The 18798-nt window shown below is 42.6% G+C and overlaps 1 protein-coding gene and 1 long non-coding RNA gene across 51 annotated transcripts in view; one reads left to right on the top strand and one right to left on the bottom strand.

The window, feature by feature from the left end:
- MECOM (MDS1 and EVI1 complex locus) overlaps window positions 1-18798 on the bottom strand; it is a 473075-nt gene that overhangs the window by 17357 nt on the left and 436920 nt on the right. For 30 of the 49 annotated variants that reach the window (XM_083613089.1, XM_083613088.1, XM_083613135.1 and 27 more), the window contains 2 exons: window positions 10997-11023; window positions 489-655 (listed from right to left, as the gene is read on the bottom strand). In XM_083613089.1, coding sequence (XP_083469215.1) covers window positions 489-655; window positions 10997-11023 — 194 coding nt within the window. The remainder of the gene's footprint in view (window positions 1-488; window positions 656-10996; window positions 11024-18798) is intronic. The other 19 variants (XM_083613092.1, XM_083613110.1, XM_083613136.1 and 16 more) reach the window with 1 other exon arrangement.
- Window positions 1-18798, top strand: part of LOC310762477 — a 102111-nt gene that overhangs the window by 40314 nt on the left and 42999 nt on the right. The window contains exon 3 of one of the 2 annotated variants that reach the window (XR_014548001.1): window positions 90-461. The exons of the other annotated variant lie outside the window; for it this stretch is intronic. This is a non-coding gene — a long non-coding RNA (uncharacterized lncRNA). Of the gene's footprint in view, window positions 1-89; window positions 462-18798 lie in introns of those variants that run through there. 2 annotated transcript variants of the gene reach the window in all.

Genomic DNA, 18798 nt, shown 5'->3' with positions numbered 1-18798 from the left:
CTTCCATTGATTTCTTTAGGACAACGTTGATTTGAGCCAAATATTTGCAGTGACGACTCAGTTTTTTTAACACATCTAATCATTCACAGATCTTGTGGAATTTCCCTTCTGGCATTATCAAAGGAAAGACCAAGTGAAAAACAGTCTTGCAGTTCATGATCAGAAAAAAATTACGAGGGAAAAGATCGTGTATTAATATAAAGGTGATGAGGAAATTTTGGAACAAGGCAGCGTATGTAATGTTTTGGCCTCATTTATCAAGTGCAAGGTAATGCAGGACAAATTTCTCCTGTAATTGCAAACAAACACAGAATCAAACACTATGACCATGTCTTGCTGAATAAAGAACCTTTTAAAATGCCAGTGACCCACCATAATCCCTATTCATCATCCAATCTTGAGTAATTTCTAAAATAAACAGCAGTGGCTTGCAAGAGAAGAGAGATATTAAGAGAGGCTGTTGTGGGTAATTAGCTTGGAGAGTTTACCTGCAGGTATAGCGCTCTTTGCCTTTTCGTAGAAGGTTCTCTGGCAGGGTGCTGGGAGGGGCTCTGAAGTTGAACATGGAAGGGACAGATTGCATGATGTCACCGGCTTCTGGTTTCAGGGCACTAAAACTCTCTAGCTTTTCAGCCATGTTTTCTATAGCTGACATCTGCAAGGAGGAGGGGAAAATCATTGTGAGGACATTCTTGTACTCCAAAGAGAATTAGCACAATCTGGTCAACAAAGAGCTCCATTTTAAAAAGTGTACTATTGAAAACTCTGCTTTTTTTTTTAACTAGAAGAAACAATAAAAGTTGTTGCTATTTCAGTGACACAATATTTATTCCACATTGTTACTATACGCTAATAAGGAAATATTACCAACACAATTTGGTCTCAAGCCAGTTTAACTGATACTACATTTCTGAGATACTGCAGCTTTGTTAGAGGTAACACAACCTTCTTACTGATTTACAGTATAATTCACAGAAGAAAAAAGCAGTTACACATAAATCAGTTTATGTTTCTAGCCTGTCATCCAATTTTCTTGAGGCCATCTTGCTGCATGAAAATTAGCGCTGAGCCTCCACCTTGGACTAATTACTGTTGTTACTCTATGTGTGTAGATACGTTTGTATAATGCCACAAAAGATAATATTTTCCTGTTTAATAGTCTGTAATCATAATAAATCCATCCATCCATCCTCTACAGGCACCCTCCCACTTACATGCATCTGGGTTGCAAATAAATAAATAAATAAATAAATAGGCCTTCCCTTGCTCGCTGCTGCTGCTGCCCGGAAGTTGCCTGAGTGAGGGAAGGTTTGCCTTCGATCAACCACTGGCACAGGGTGGAAGGCACCTTCTCCCTGCCATATGTCTGCACCCCCATCCCGTCACCAGTTCTGCTTGGCACCCTTCTTGGTCCTCGCCCTCTGTGGCCAGCTGCTGCCACAGCGCACACTAGCTCCCCACAGGCAGGCAGGCTTGGGACAGGCCAGGCAGCGGTCCTGAGTAATTTCCAGGATGCCTCTCTCTGTGTGTTAAGGAGCTATGCCAGGGGTCAGCAACCTAAAGCCCATGGGCCACAAGTGGCCCATGGACCCCCGCCACGCGCTCAGTCTGCTCCCGTGCGCCACACGGAGCATAGCAGGGATTGCCTTCCACGACACTAGCTGGCTTCCCATTGGCTGCAAGAAGCTCCCACAGCCAATGGGAAGCTGCGCACGCCTCCTCCGCACCAGAAGGAGCGCCGTAAATAGCGTTTGCGCATGCTTGTGTGCGCGCACTCCGGCCCACCATGGCATCTGCGGGACCGTGAACCAGCCCAATCCACAAAATTTTTGCTGACCCCTGAGCTACGCAATGGTACACACATATGGTTCTGGATAAAGAGCTATGTAGAGTAAATAAGGTATATCCACCCAGTTATGCTGCCTGCTTCTTTTTACCCCATCAGAACAAAATTCAGCAAGATGTCAATCACATTTAGTTAGGTCAGTGTTCCAGAGACAGAGGAATGACATAACTTTTTTATCACCTCCAAAGCAATGCTTTTCAGTGGTGTTAGTTCACACATTCAGCTGCCAGTTATCATGTGTACAGTAATCAGGAGTAATCAAGTGATGAACCTGTATACCTGAACCAGTCCTTATGGTAAAATACAAATAATCTCTAGTGCTGCACCCTGATAGGCGTTTTATGTGTGGCTGAAAGATCACACCTAATGAAGCTATTCCAGATTTTTTTTTTAATACATAAATACGTAAATAAAAACAGTATGAATCCAGACATAAGAATGTGAAATAGTTGCAGAAGCATTAGTAGTAGCCAAAGTGTCAACTCAGTGCTACATGCTTCACAAAAGCATAAGTAACCAAGGCTCCTATCCTAACTGCACTTACTTTGGAGTAAATTCCACTGAACACAGTCCAACTTACGCAATAGCACTGCGTGCCCCTAAGAATAAGGTGGCAGCGGAGATACAGGCATTTACAATGAGTAGAAGAGATGCATGCCTAGAAGGTGAAGCAAAGGTTCTTCAGGAAATGCTTATGCCTGCAGCCACTGCTTGATGGAAAAGTAACACTACAGGATGCCGTTGCAAATAATGAAGTGTTCAAATTACTCTGTATCTTCAAGATTAATGTATTAATAATTTCCTCACTGAACTGACAACTAATAATATTACTCAGATTGAAAGAAGTTTGTAGGATCACCCCCTTTGTCCTGAATGATTACAGAATTGCCCTAGGGTAAGCCTACTCCCCCTCCCCCCATCCTAATTATGACCATTTTGCAGAAAACCCAATATAGTAAATAAGGTTTAGTTCATGAGCTCGGGAATCTGTGAACTGATTTTCTTCTCGCTTACATTGCATTTACACAAAAGTGGCTCCATCAGGCTCAGTGTTACTCATCATTCGGAGAAATATGTATGGAAGAAGACTTATTTGGCTTACATTTTTCATACTAAGATACAATATAAATATAGTAATTTGGTTTGCACTTTCTCTTTTTAGTCCAAAATAAATGTCTGCTCATTTCCTTGAAATGACTATTCATATTCTGCTTAGCGCTGGTATTTTTCTCTCCTTTTCGCCCGTAGCCTGCTCTTCCATTCCATGCTCAGACTTCTAATGCTCACTACAAATTGCAATGTACAGGGTTCCACTGCCAATTTGCCAAATGTCTTTCATCAAACATTGTGCAAAAAAAAAAAAATTCTCAGAGGAAAGTCAAGATACATTTACTTGTCAGGAGACAAATGGGAAAGCAGAGGGAAGCAGTAAGGGCTGGAAGCTCTGGGTTTTGATTCATAATCACTCAGCTGCTAAAACATTCTCCACAGATGCAAGTGGACAGGGCATTTGTCAATATGAAGGGTTGTGACGGGTACTGATCGTAGGGCCAAGATATGTAATGATGATGCTGGTTGGAGTAGGAGGCAATTCCATCCTAGAAGAGCAATGTCATTATCAGCCTACAGAGTTCAGCATTATCATAACATTTATTTTTCACTCCTTCCTATTTCTCCTTTCCCCCAGAATAAATCTGCCATTTTATTTCTCATTGCATTTAATCACTTCTAATTGTTTGCTAAGAGAAATAATTTTGCTGTTTTACTATTGCCTGTGATGGAGGGATGGAAGCAGCGAAATGGTTTTTGGCCTTCTGGCAGATTAGTAGTGACACATGGCTTAGGAGTAAGGTACCACCTATTTCTAGTTTCGTGGGGGGACATGCATCTGGGAGGATAAGGAACGGCTTAGTTATATATTTAAATATTTGAGTCAGTTTCATTACCAAGTGCTTTTAAAACTGTGCTTGGGTCAACATTCTTCCTTCCCACAGATCCCAACATTAGTTGGTTAACCTATTTTCCTTTTCCTGTTTGAAATGGCTTTATCAAGCAATTACCGTGGCTTTAAGGCTTGGTTCTGATCTATTATAAGGCATGCATGTACTAGTCATTGTATACAAATCAGAGCTGATTTCCTAGTATGTGCGTTTCACTGATCCAGTGGTGGAGCTTCACGCTCCGGCAGTGGGGGGCGGAGAGCAGGCAGGGACGTGGCTGGCCTGCATCCCGGAGGGCATGGCGCACGTCCTGGGGGGGGTGGCACGCCACCTGCGGGGGCATGGCGCCCAGCGCAGGTGGGCAGCCACGATGGCACCCCACCGGGATCACGCTGCTGGGGGTGGTGCGCTCCCCCCGCCCCCCTCTTCCTCCACCAGTGCACTGATCCTGCCTGCCTAATTAAAGCACATCTGACTTGTAGCGACTGCACAGACAATATATGGCAGTTTTATGAGGCTTGCCAGTCCCCCCAACTCCAGGATCCTATCACCAGTCACATGCTTATGTTGCTTCCAATGGCTGCTAGTGCAGCCATTCCTGGTTGCATCACTTCCTGCTTACTTAGGTATATATTCAAATACTTCTTTGCTGCATTCTCTTCTATTTACACAGCACTTGTAGCTGCTTACTGCAAAGCTAAAAATATACATCCCACAATAAAAACAGCCAACTAAGAATCCTATAGTTAACCAATAATACAAATGTTTATAACATTAAAATAGACCTCAGGAAAAGTATTCTGGAAAAGCTAAGTTTTCACCTGGTGACGTAGAATCAATAGAGAGGAAACCTGACACACTTCACCATAATGTTGGTGACATGATGGAGAAGGCCAAGCCCCACACTCTCACACTCCTCACCTATGTGAATAATGGGCCATAGATAAATAAATTCTCCAAAGTGCCTGAATTTATTATTATGTTTTAGAAACAGATTTAGTTCTCTAGGGGCAATCTGAGAGTAAGTCACTTTATTCGATATAGGGCATTCCTGAATTAAAACATGGAACACAGCCAGCTAAACTAAGGGCTCAGGAAAACCTATGGGAGTGGCATTCTTTAAGGTACAACCAGCATTAGCAAAAGAAAAAGTTATGATTGCAATCGACTTGAGGGGCCAGTTGGTGAGCCTGATGTGCCCATAGGCTGCCTGTTGAGGAACACAGATCGTATGGGAATTGGCATAATAAAATTTAATCAACATGAAACAGCCAGCTTAATCCTCTGCCTTGAAAACCAGCCCAAACAGGGCTTACATACAGTAGGACAACATAAGATGAACAAATCATTCTGAGCAATTCGTGAAGAACATAATTAGTGAGTGATGTTTATACCAGATTAATCCAAACAGAATTAAAGTGTGCAATTGCAAAAATATTCCAGGGTCATTCAGCACAGCAGCAGCATCTGAAAGAGGACATAAAGCTAAAGGGGGAACTAAAACTTATAAGGAAGGTGATGCTGCCACTAAAAATGGCAGCCCTACGTTGAGTCTCTTTCCAACCTGGTAGCATCTATCTCACTTTCCCCCATCTTGACATGATGCTGGGTGTTTCCTTACCTAACTGGCTGCCACTGGCAGAGGTGGTGAAACATGTTAAGTTATTACATCAGGATTCAGAGTAAGTTGTACTGGATGTTAAAGGGCAAGAATCAAACTCATTTTAACAGCATCCCCATATGTAACATAATGCTTCGTTCTTCCTTACGGGGCATGCTTGAAATCAGTTGCATTCCCCTTTATTTTTGAAATAGACCTGAAATAAACTGGGAATAAAAGTGAAGTGACAAGGGTGGAGGAGATTACCAGCTTCTTTCTTCTGCTTGCCTACAGCCCTTTTGCCCATTTGTATTCTCTCCTCTCACTGCTGAGAACCACTGGAGCAGCATGAAAGCTATCAGTGCAGCCTTCCTTTAATCTTCTTAGTGCCTGCTAGGGTAGCTCTTTGCCTCAGCCGAGGCAAAAGGTCATTGTTTCCCCATCTGAACAGATGTTCCCAGACAAAGAAAACCAAGGAAAGGTTGCTGAGGCAGAACTCGGGTCTAGAGGACATATCAGCAGTTGAAGGGGAAGGAAACTCTACAAGAATGTCATAGCTATATAACAATGGCTGCTAACAAAAACGCAGACCATCAGAATGTGAATGGTCCGTGCTTAGTTTCCAAAAATAGAAGGGCAAGTTGTTCAGGTCAAGCCCAGGGATCGCTCCCTCTGACCTGGAACACTATTACTGCTACTACTACTACTATTCTGCATTTACATAGCACTTTTTGTTAGCATTCATAGTGCTTCACATACATCATCTCAGTAACCATTAAAGTACAGTGGGCCAGTAGCATTATTCTCATGTCGCAGATGGTGGTTGAAGCTAGAAGACAGTGACTTTCCTTGGGCTAGCTAGTGAGTCCATGGCTGAGGCAACATTTGTGCTTGAAGGATTCCTGGCTCATAGGTTATACTTTTCTCTACTGCATTGCTCCAACTGTCAAAAGAAGGAAGCCCTGGTTTGCTATTCTGAGATATGTGAAAGTAGTGATGACATAGTGCAGGGTTTTTCAAACTTGGGTCTCTAGCTGTTTTTGGACTACAACTCCCATCATCCCTAGCTAGCAGGACCAGTGGTCAGCAATGGTGGGAATTGTAGTCCAAAAACAGCTGGAGACCCAAGTTTGGGAAACCCTGACATAGTGGCATAAGAAAAGCATTCTGCAAAAGCTTTATATATGTACGTATTCATTCATTAATTCATAAATGCATACATGCTATTACATCGCAAATTCCAGGGCGGAGCTCAGGTGTGAATAGCAGGACAAAGGATTATACTCCCAGTCAACACTGACTCAAATGAATCACAGGAATTCTGGCAGGGGTGGTTTCCTACCCAGTTACTGAAAATCCTTTATAGCAAGAATTTTCATGCATGTGCTCTACCACTGAGCGAAATATTTGAACCTTTTGGTGTAGGAAGCTGCAGGATCAATGATATCAGACTGTGAACACTAAGAAATGTAAACTTAGAGAAATTATCTCAAAACATGAACAGGAACTACAAAAGGAAATAATTGCTTCATAACTTTTAAGGCAGTATTTTTTTAATATTTTTTTTTTAAACCAGCACAATAAATATATGGAGTTCAGTGTCATTCTGTGTTGTAATGGGCAATAGCATAGTTAACTCTTTGCAGAATTAAAGGAGGACAGTTCAGTCAAGAAGATATTTTAGCCACAGGAGATGGAAAATCGATATTCAGATGTAGTACATCTGATTGTCAAGCTGGGGACACCAAACAAGGACTTAGCAGGTATGAAACAGGGACTTCCCAAGTAGCATCTGGCTGGCCACTGTTGGAAATAGTATGGGAATAGACAGACCATTAGGCCAGAGAAACAGTGAGTGTTTCCTCCTTTGAGGAGCTGTTTTTATAGCTTGTTCTTTTAATTTAGAGAAAAGAGTCTTTTGGATAATGAATAGTTAAACTGATTTTTTGTGGGGGTGGGGCTGCATGAAACTGGAAGCAAATTTCCATCACATTTTTAAAGTATTTTTAGTTTTTTGGCAAAGAACTTGTATTCATGTACTCAAAATTTTATGTCATATTATATAGAACATAGGCTTAATTTCTACATAGGCGGTATGGAGTCATTCTTTTCCTCCTCTTACATGGAAACTCTTTCCCTGCTCATAGATGTGCAGAGTTTTGTTTTATTTTTTAGAGGAGGAGACAATATCACTCTGCACAAGTATAATGGCACACTTTCCTAAATAAGTGCCATACAAGTCATCTTATGATGAAAACAGCATGGTTAAAAATGGCAGCCCTGCTAAGTCAAAATGTTACCAGCTACCACTGCCCACTTCAGTTGCCTGAGTTCCTGCTGGTACACAGACACATATGCACCCCCCCAAAAAAACCCCCAAATCTCCCCTGGGACCACAGGAACAGAGAATATGGAGAGTCAGGCAGGATCTTCAGAGTTATCACTAGTACATGAGGCTATTTGGGAGGAGGGGGACAGGCTGACTGAGAGCCATGAAGCAATGGAGCCTCCCAGCCTGAGCTGATTCACTGTTGAAGGAACAGCTCTCTTCTAGGCAGCAAGGTATAAGGCAGGCTTCCTCAACAACCTCCGGATGTTTTTGAGACTACAATTTGAGACTACAATTCCCAGCATCCCTGACCACTGGTCCTGCTAGCTAGGAATCATGGGAGTTGTAAGCCAAAAACATCTGGAGGGTCGAGGTTGAAGAAGCCTGGTATAAGGGTTTAAGGAGAGTGATTAAAGAAATAGTGCCCCTATTCATCCCTTTCTGCCCCAATATTCACATGGATGGAACAGATGTCTGGCGCTGAAATATTTCCTCACCGAGGGAGACAATATTCCTTATCCAAAACCAACATCATGTTACCTCATATTAAGAGAAGAAAAAATTCAGGGCAACGATTAGATTTTATATGTCTACAGAGACATTCCTAGAGCTAGGGGGTGGCAAGAGAGTTCTTTGTTTTCTCTCTCATACACAGGCTCCTTATGGTTAAGCAATGCATGCTCTTAATCTGGGCTAAGTATGTTTTTTAAAAAAATATAAAACCCCAGCATATTTTAATGCTATACAGCATACCAATTTTGATTTACATACGTAAATAGCTGATTCTATCTGCATTCAGAAGTTTAGAAAAGGAAGCTGCTTGTATCCCGTACCTCCCTTTTAGTCCCAGAGAGGCTATAAACTGTTGGGTGACGCAAACCTGCATGCTCTCCCAGTTCAGGCCCAAAAATGTAGACATGGCCATAACTAGAGGGGAGACGGTATTTATAAGCATCTCAGATGGGTTTGATACCATCAAACATGGCCTTGGTCCTTTATGTCAAAGTTTATTAGCTAGGAACAGAAAAACAGTAACAGATATATAGGGCAAATAGTCTGTTAAAAATAAATAATGGCTTAGTACCTTGAAATCAGAGGATTACATGACCCTAGCATTTCATAAATTAGGCCACTGAAGGCTTGCTTCACAAAATGGCTGGCCATCATAATTCATGGGAAATGAAAAATGATACAGATGTTCATTTTCTATGTTAATTAGTGCATTTTTAAGAAATATGAAAAATCTAGACCATATCAGCATCTTTTCATTGTCATTGCCAATACATTTTATTTTGGGTCTATTTTAGCGACCCTCAAGAAGAATTATATGGATTTGTTCATGTGAATGGGAGAAAGGAAAACAGGGGAGAGATCATTTGGTTGGGAATTTCATTCTTCATCTCTTTCTCAAATCTGCCAGTGAGAAAGGAGTGGGATACAGCAGGGGAGGGAAAATGTTAAAATATTGTAAACTGCCTTAAACCTACAAGTGACAGCGGGGTTAAAGTGGAACAAACAAACTGGGTTGAAGACGTTCGTATTCTTGAAATACGAAACCTTCCCATCACTTATTTTCCTGTAGCCCTTCTCCCCAAGTGCCTTTCTCTAATCTGATCTCAATTTTGGTACTCGAGCCAGAAAAGTGACGTTGTGAGACAGACTGCAGAAAAGATGTGTAGCAGGGAAGGTCTGCACTCCTCAGCTATATATCCATTTTGCTCATTAAATGAGACCCCTCACACCCATCTCTCATTTCTCAGAGCAGACCTGGTTTTAAAAACATGGATCTGTGGTCTTCATTTGAACCTGAACTCCCTTGCTGTTCTTAAAAGGAGCAAGTCTGACCTGAAAACATTTATGGATGTGACTGGCTATAATTATTGGGAATAAAATTATATGCTCATCATGATGCACAAGCTAAATCTATCTGGCTGCATCAGTGGGAGAGGTGAGACTCCAAGGCCTACTCCATTGGCTTGGGTGGGAACAACTGCAGTGTAGTTTGCCCTTTCTCAGAAATGCCTCCATCAGCAGACAATCCACCTGGTCATCATCATAACATTTATGAAGAATATAATATAATTTATGAAGAACTGGTACTTGAATCTGCTTGCCCTCCTTGTTTCTTTCACTTTTGTTTTGTGTCCGGTGGATGCTAGTCCACCATTTCATAATTTTTGCACAGCGCCAAGAAAATATTAATAAACTGTCCAATCAATCAATAGTTCTCATCCCCCAGGTTCAGGGCTCACAATTAAAAAATGGAGCTGTACAAAGTACTGCTACTAACCATGAACAAAATAAAAACAAAGAGAGAAGTAAATTGTAATGGTCATGTGCAGAGTACTGAGGTGAACTGATGAAGTGCCACAAGAAGCAGTTGAGCTTCTCATTTTTGTCCAAACCAACTGTAGGCTCATCCACACTTCCGCTTGTTCCATGTCCAGGGAGCACAGGTCCAAAAGATTTTCTCACTTGCCCTGCTCCTTTCCCAGGGAAAACCTGCTCTTTAGCTTTAAATTGGGGCAAACATAAATCCATAGAAAACCCAATTGATGTTTGCTCTGATTGAGCGATAGGGTTTCCCTGGGGTGGGTGGGAAATATACTTAAATATTGACTATATAATATTCCTTTACATTGATTCATCTGCAAAAGATTGTTTCAAAGGTGGGTGCTCAGAGAGATCCCCCATCACATGTTCAAAAAATGTGTGAGTGGATGACAGGGTTGCACAACCTAGCTTGGTACTTCCTAGCTATGGCAGCCACAAACACACATCTGTGTTTTGCTTGTTCTGCTTTATGCATGTACTGACACATGCATGTATTGCTTGTACATGTTAGGGGAGCGCTGTTATCTGTGAGGGATGTCATCTAAACTCCCCAATATGGTGGCTTCTGATCTATAGTAGATGGCATACAAAGCCCACACTAGCACAATAAAATGCTTTATGTGTGCAATTGTGCTGCTGTAAGCTCAGAGCTTTGGATCAGTCACTGGCACAACAATTTTATGCCTCTAGAAATCTTAATACAATTCTTTGAAACGGTTGCACATACAGTCCTTTGTAGCAGACTCCCATTCATTAGAACGTGTAATGGAGTAAAGACTAGCATTTGATGAAAAGTAGAATAAGACACAAGTGTGATTTAGGAGAGCTAAAATAATTAGCAGGAAAAGACTTGCAGGGTTGCAGTGAAGTAAATGAGTTTTCATGTCACGTTTCTTATGCAATTTCTTCTACAGTGTTTAAATTGAAAATATAAATAATGAACTTACCCAAGTTCTTTGATCAGGCAATTGGAACTGGGAGCAAAATTGAAACAAAAACAACATATTATTCCTGCTTTTGGATCCCTTATTGCAATTAATGTATAGTTCATGCTACAATAAATTTGTCTTTAAGTTGCTAAAACTCTTTGTTGTTTTTGCTATGAGTGACTAACATGGATTACCCTTCTGGAAGTGGATTATTTGCATCTGAAATGAGATTGGGCCAGTACACAACAGTGTTGAAATTTCTCTTAAGGCAGGAGAGGGCAATTTGATCCAGAGAAAGGTAGGGAGGTGGGAGGGAGGAGAGTACTTTCCCAAAGCTGGCTTGCCATTTCTTAACCAAAGTTAAAAGGGAGCCAGTGCTGTGTCTCAACTTGTCCATCATATCCAAAATGCAGTGCGGCCATTGTAATTATTACGTTCCAAAATGATCATTTTCAAAAAATAAATCAAGATGTGTTTATTTTAAGTAGATTTTTCTTTTAAACAGGGTCTCTGTGGTTTGGTCCTAATAGCTTACCATAGTTTTTATGGAAAGTTACAGGTATGTTTGTCAACCGCTAAAGTTAATCTTTGTATGATTATTAAAACAGTAGCACAAAATAAGTTATCACACAACACTGAGTTAAATTCTGCCTTTGGAACTAAAGCAGCGTATCTCTTAGTATGTTCTAATCCTATTTTAGCAACCAGCAAAGTTGTGGTGGATCCCTAACCACACACATACCAGTTTTGTGTCAAAACTATTTTTCATTTGTGTGCCATTTGCAGACACTATCTTTAAATTTCACTTTAGAATAAAACATATTCACATACAGATTTATTTATTTTTACCTTTCTGCTAATTTACCTTATTCACAAGTGCAATGCATAACAAGTGCTTAAGGTTAAGAGATGCAATAGTGAAGCATGGAGCAGCAGCAAGCTTAGGGGAGCTGCTTCCAAACATGGGGGGCAGCCCACCAAGAGCTCAATGAACCTCACGGGGTTTTTTTGTTGCCTGCTGCCATGTCTAAAGACACACCAATGAAGACTAGCAGAAACTCAGGACGGGTGCCAGACTCAGGCTCATTATTCACATGATTGGTGTCACTTGAACTATGCTAAATCATAAGAGGTAGCTGGTTTACTGGCACATGGTAAGTAAGCCGTTTGTATGGAGATGCTCACCACATGGCTAGGAGGATTTTCTTTAGTCCTCACACACCTTAGTTTCAGACACTTGTAGTGATGTAGGTAAAGCTGTGGCAATTGTACAGTGAGTTGATCAAGTGATAATACCAAGCAGCGGCAATATTATGTAAAGGAACAACTGACAGAGGAGCTAGAGTAAGGAAAAGCAAAGGTCCAAGGAAAAACAGGCTGGCTAAGGGAGATCTCTCAATCTGACAGCTGATCAACATTCACTCAACCCAAGCTTTCTTTGCATCTCCAAGAAAAGTAATTTCATCTGTGCATGCTGCCAATACATGGGTAAGATTATGAGTGCTAGGCTCATATGCATGCAGGCTAGATCAGCATGATCAGAGGCGTAGCATGGGAGGGGGGGCCATGGGGGCCGTGGCCCCGGATGCAATTTTGTGAGGGGGCTCAAACAGGCTCCCCCACAGCAGGCTCCTTTATTGGAGCCTGGCTCCACGCAAGGAGGAGCTGCGCCTTGGCTGCGGCGCTTGTGCCTGGCACAGGCTGACCCGGAGGAGGTAAGCAGGGGGAGAGTGGGTGGCAGCTTCCCCGCGCCTCTCCTACCCTGGACTGTGGTGTGCCAAGGACACCTGCCGCACCCCCCCCCCTCAGGGGCACATCCCACACACCGCCCCAGGCAGCACAGGCATACGCTCCACCGCTGGGCATGATTCTTCTCCACAAAAAAAGAGAGCCCATACCTTGTGTTACCTCACACTTTATTTTCTATGCCTTGGGCACTCCACAAGGAAGATTCCATGAAGCTCAGTCACATCACCCTGAGGCAAACCTGTTGACCAGCCTTCCATTAACCTCTTACTACATCCTTTTGCAGGGGCTACTAGGAAGCTCTAAGTCACTGCAGCCAAAACAAGCGTATTTGTTTTAATCGCCTCTCATTTCAACTACAGTGGTACATCGGGTTACATACGCTTCGTGTTCCGGTGGCGCGGCGGCAGCGGGAGGCACCATTCGCTAAAGTGGTGCTTCAGGTTAAGAACAGTTTCAGGTTAACAAATTAAGTACTTAACCACTGTGTGGCCGTAAGAGTTTGGGAGTGAGTTCTGACATAGGGTTTATCAATATTTGTAGCTCGGTGGTAGAGCAGTTGGACTTCCATACAGAAGGTCTTGGGTTCCATCTCTACAGTCTCCAGGTAGGGCCAGGGGAGCTGCTGCCAATCAGTGTAAATAATACTGAGCTAGATGGACCACTTGTTTGACTCAATATAAGGCCATTTCCTATGTTTCTATGTTAATTGTTATTGTTTAGTCATTTAGTCGTGACCGACTCTTCGTGACCCCATGGACCGGAGCATGCCAGGCACTCCTGTCTTCCACTGCCTCCCGCAGTTTGGTCAAACTCATGCTGGTAGCTTCGAGAACACTGTCCAACCATCTATGTTAATTACTCTATTTTATTTCTGTTCTTCCTTTTGATCCAGAAGGCTACCCAAGGTGGCTCACATAAAATAATAAAATACAGTTCTTTTGGGTCTGTTTCCAACCCACTCTGGCACGTAGCACTCCCCTGGGGTGGCATGTACCGCAACCCACACGTCTCATCATCAGCATTTTTTTAGTAATACTACATTTAAAATCTGCCTTCCCTCCACAAAGCCCAGAACAGCATAAGTGGTTTTCCCCATTTTATTCTCACAGCAACCCTATGAATTTGGCTAGGCTGAGAGTAACTGGGTCACAGTCATCCAGTGATCTTCATGGCTGAGTGGGGACTTGAATATGCATCTCCCTACTTTAACAACTATGGCATTATGGCTCCTGGGTTATTGTAGCTGATAAACACCTAACACAGTGTTAGCCACCACACAAAAATACTTCTAAAGGTGCAACAGGTTTGTGTACATTTCCCACAAGCAAAACAGAGCAATGGTTTGTGAAGTGGGAGAGTGACTGGCATTGATATATAGGGGTGAGAGAGAAGGGTAGAGACAGTTCACTTCATCCACCTTCCACTAAGTCACCTCCGAACTTTGGTTGCTGAACACAGCTACTGCTTTGAACTCAGTGTCTGTGATCACTACTGACATGACATGATAATCCTAGGAAAATAACACTCAGGAATCACGTACCCACTTATCTGGGAATATAGAATCACAGAATTGTAGGGCCATCTAGCCCAACCCCCTGGAATGCAGGAAGCTCAACTCAACTAAAGCATACATGACAGATGGTCTGGGTAGACATTCACTGTCAGTTACCTAATTTATATGGAAATCCCCATAGTTTTCATTTTAAAAAGTATATCTGTTTCAAACAAGCAGCTTTGTGTGAAGATTTTACCCCTTCAGAACTAAATGTTAGAAGCAGCTCTCAGAATATGAAGTTTGGCAGAAAGAAAAGATGTGATGAAGTTTACATAATCTTCCTGGGTACAGACAAAGGGACTGTCTCTTAGTCATGTGACAAAACGTAGTGTGGTTGTTAGAGAAAAGAAGGTGTTGCATGGCAGCCTTTCCTCAGGTCCTGCTTGCAGCTTTCCCTCAGGCATCTGGCTGGCCCATCTGTGAGACCAGGAGGCTGGGCTACGTGGGCTGCAGGCCTGATCCCACAGTCTCTTCTTATGTCCCTTCTTATAATTGCTCCCTGCCAACTTCCCTCCACGCCCCCCCCCCATTCCTGTTCCCCTTTCTCCCCTTTCCTTTCTCCCCTTTCCAGTATGTATTTATTACACAACCTTTAAAGTAGCTCAAAACCACATTTTTGTTTCATAACAACCCTATGGAGTAGCTGAGGCCCAAGGCCAGCTTTTGCAGAAATCCTGCATTTTATTTTATTTAAAATCTTTATATACTACTTTATATTTTAAAAATATCCAAAGCAGTGTACAACACAGAATTACAAAGCAACACAAACAATCAGTATAAAACAATAGATATATATAAATATATAGTAGTCCAATCTGGTTGCCGTGTATGCAGCAACATTACTAATCAAAAGATGCCTCTTGGAGCAAACACCTTTTTACAACATACTTAAAACATAATGCAGTTTATGCAAGCCTAATTTCTCAGGTAGGCAAAGACCTCTCTACCTGTTGAATACAAGACAGAATACCAGTGGCTGTGGTGCCACCACAAGATTCCCATATGCTGATTTCAATGAGTTGGACTGTCTATATGGGAGAAGGCACTCTTTTGGATACATTTGTTCAGGGCTTTATAAGCTAACAGCGAAACCTCAAACCAGGCTCAGTAGCAAATTAACAGCCAATGCACTTGCCTCTGCTATGTTCATAATATGCTCACAATATGCAACTCCACTGAGCAGCCATGCTACCGCATTCTGTACTGGCTACAGCTTCTGAACCAGCCTTGGCATGAGCCCTAGGCAAAGGCTACGCTCCAGTAATCCATTGCTGAGATTACCCAGTGCATGGGTCACTGTCGCTAAGCTATCCCTGTCCAGGAACCATCGTAGTTACTGCACCAGCCAAACCTGGTAAAAGGCACTCCTAGTCCTAGCCACTATGGTCACTTGGGTCTCTAGTAGCAACGATGGAACCATTTCAGAGGGAGTGCACCCCCTCCAGAACAGGTGAATTATTTCCTTGACCCAAGAACTGCTTACTTACAGAGCCGTCATCTCACCGGCCCTCATCCATCCCACAACTACATCCAGGCACTGAGTTGGGTCCTGAAAATCAGTACTATCCAAGAGTTCCTACAGCTGGGTTACTGTGGATCTCCCTAGTTCCTCAAAATGGGGATATTAGTGACTAGGCAGTAGTTGTCATACACCAACAGGTCCAGGGTGGGTTTCTTGAGGAATGGTGGCACAACTGGCTCATCACCACACCCTGAACCCACCTGGTCATAGCCGCTTCCTGCCTAGTCCTTATCAGTCAAGAGCAGCAGGGATCAAGGAAGCACATGACTGGTAGCACTGCTGCAGGGACCCTGTTCATGTCTTCAATGCCTCACTAACTGCAACAGACCCCACAAAGTAAGATCCGCTGATGCACTGGACATCTCAGTGGGATCTGCAACAAAATTATAGTCCAAGTTGCTGCAGATGCAACCAATTTTATTCTCAAAGTTCGCTGGAGAAGGTTTTGACATTCCCTGGACCATCCTGAACAGCTCTGTAGCCCACTTGCTTGTGGATGCAAAGTAAGCTATTCTCTGCCATGCAACAGGCATGATTATGAGTTCTAGCAAGTGTTTGGTTGGCCTCACAGTTGTCCAGTCTACTTCATTACTTGCAGCTCACTGGAGTCCCTGGGAGCAATGCAGGCTCCAGAGTGCTGAAGAGGGCACTTAGCAATCATGTTTATGGCATGTCACATCTCACTGTTCTGTATTCAGATCACCTTTCTCACATTCTGGGGCAGAGATCAGAATAAGAGTACATCCTGCTCTATGCATTAGATTTACAGCATGCCAGCCTAAACACCAAAACACACATTGTATTTGCCACTGAGAAGATGTTGAAAGCATTCACCCTGTAGTAACTGATTCCCCATTGTACCATTTTGATTGGGTCCATCACATTGCACATCATCCATTCTTTCCGTCATACGTGAAGGCATAAGAACTATTTCTTGTGAGTTCCCCCATGTGAACAGTTCAAAAGCTATGTCAAAGAGCAATCACTTTATATAGAAGGCAGTTTTTTGCTAGCATCCTCATGACAAAACATAAATTGTAACTAAGTTCTCATAGTCTAGCTACTGCTTTATGCTGGCTCTCAAAAAACAATTAGAACAGTTATGGAATGCTTAACTCACCATCAATTGGTAACAAAGGAGTAACAAAGGAGTAACAGAGGAGTAACAAAGAAAGATGGGTTTGACTCCATATTGTTTCGATTTATATCATTTATTGACAATAGTACAGTAATCTCCCTTTCGTCTCAGTCACAGCAGCCGCTATGGAGAAAATATCTCAAGGCTCTAGACTGAGGTATACCCTGTGGATGTGAGCTTAATCTGTAATGTAAAAGATTTTCCAAGTCTGTTTTGATGCCATGAGGATGACTGCATATGAGACTTAACATCTGTGCATGCATTAGTCCTGGAAGCAAACACTTTATGCTTGGCAATTGTTGTTGTTTTTTAATTCAAAATACCAATTGTGATACTAGGGTTGAGCCTGGAGCCTCACGCATGCAAAAAATAAAATATAAAAACACTTCCAAGCCCCATTCTGTGCCTAATAAGCATGAGACCCCTTTGCCCAGCAGTGCTATGGCCCATAGATTGCAGCAAAATACTGGGCAAGGTTTTGCCCAGTGTCTTCTCTGTGTGATGGGCTCATGGGAAAAAGCTGTCCCATGAGCCCTTGCTGAAGAAGGGAGGGGAAAACCTATATAAGGCTGCTTCCCCTGAAGCTCACAGCCATTTTGCTTTGAGAGCTTCCTGCCCACCCTCCCTTGGGTTAGAGCAGTGCTTTTTTCTGGAGAGATGCAGGGGTACACATGCCCCTAAACATTTTGTGAATCTAAGTTTGGCCTCATTGAGGGGCAGTATTTCAATATGAGTAGGAAAATGAGAGTATCCCCCCCAAAAATATTTTGGGTTGCTGGTTGACAGAGCCAGAAAGGATTTCTTTCTTTTCTTTCTTTCTTTCTTTCTTTCTTTCTTTCTTTCTTTCTCTCTCTCTCTCTCTCTCTCTCTCTCTCTCTCTCTCTGATTGGCACTTGGTTGGGGTTTTCTCTGCCATTCCCTCAGTGAAATTATGGCTTTCCTAATAATAATAATAATTTATTATTTATACCCCGCCCATCTGGCTGAGTTTCCCCAGCCACTCTGGGCAACTTCCAATCGAGTGTTAAAAACAATACAGCATTAAATATTAAAAACTTCCCAACTTCTTTGGTTAGACGGAAGAACATTTTTTGTATGAGGGCGGAAATGGCATTGGTCAGGATCAACATAGTGTAGGGGGCCCCCCATAAGGGGCCTGAGGATGAACCATGGCAAACCCAATTGTGGGTTTGGTATCTGCCCAGTTGGAATCTGCACTCTGGTCCCTAGTGAGACCTTGCTTGCTTGGCTTGCACCATGGCAAGGTTCAGCGCTGGCCGACTCCTGTCATGCAGGTTTGGAGCGATCTAGACTCAGCAGATCCATCCCATCGACATGGGGCTTGTGGAATGATGAACTGATCCAGGGACCCAATGCCATGCCAACCCTTGCCCTGTCTGCTGCTGTCAATAAAGATTTGGCCTGATTTTATCCCCTCACTGTTGTACAGTCTGGCTATTTTGCTGCTCTCACGGGTCACATAGTGCACCTGCCTGGGCAATGTACTGCATCCCTATAATTTTGTCCTGAAGTGTCCTAAGCCAGGTTTCAGTTAGTATAAACTATGCATTCTTTATCCACTTATTGGTAGATTCTTATGAAATAAATCTTCCCTGAATGCCAGCCTACACTAATTTTTGTCATGTTATGGACTACCACAAATATGGTTGCTGACAAGTTCTCATAACCTTATCCTCTGAGCTTGGCCATGCCTGCTAAGCTGCGCATAATCATTTTCAACAGCAAAACAGTGGCTTTCCACAGTATTGTGGAACAATAATATCGGTGTTTGCCTATAGTGTTATAAATGAAACATAGCAATAGAAATTAGAATTCCAAGATCCTAGACCTTTGTT

This window comes from Podarcis filfolensis (assembly GCF_964270895.1).
Source record: "Podarcis filfolensis genome assembly, chromosome: 5".
NCBI classification, from domain to species: Eukaryota; Metazoa; Chordata; class Lepidosauria; order Squamata; family Lacertidae; genus Podarcis; species Podarcis filfolensis.
This window is presented reverse-complemented; position numbering and strand designations above follow the sequence as displayed.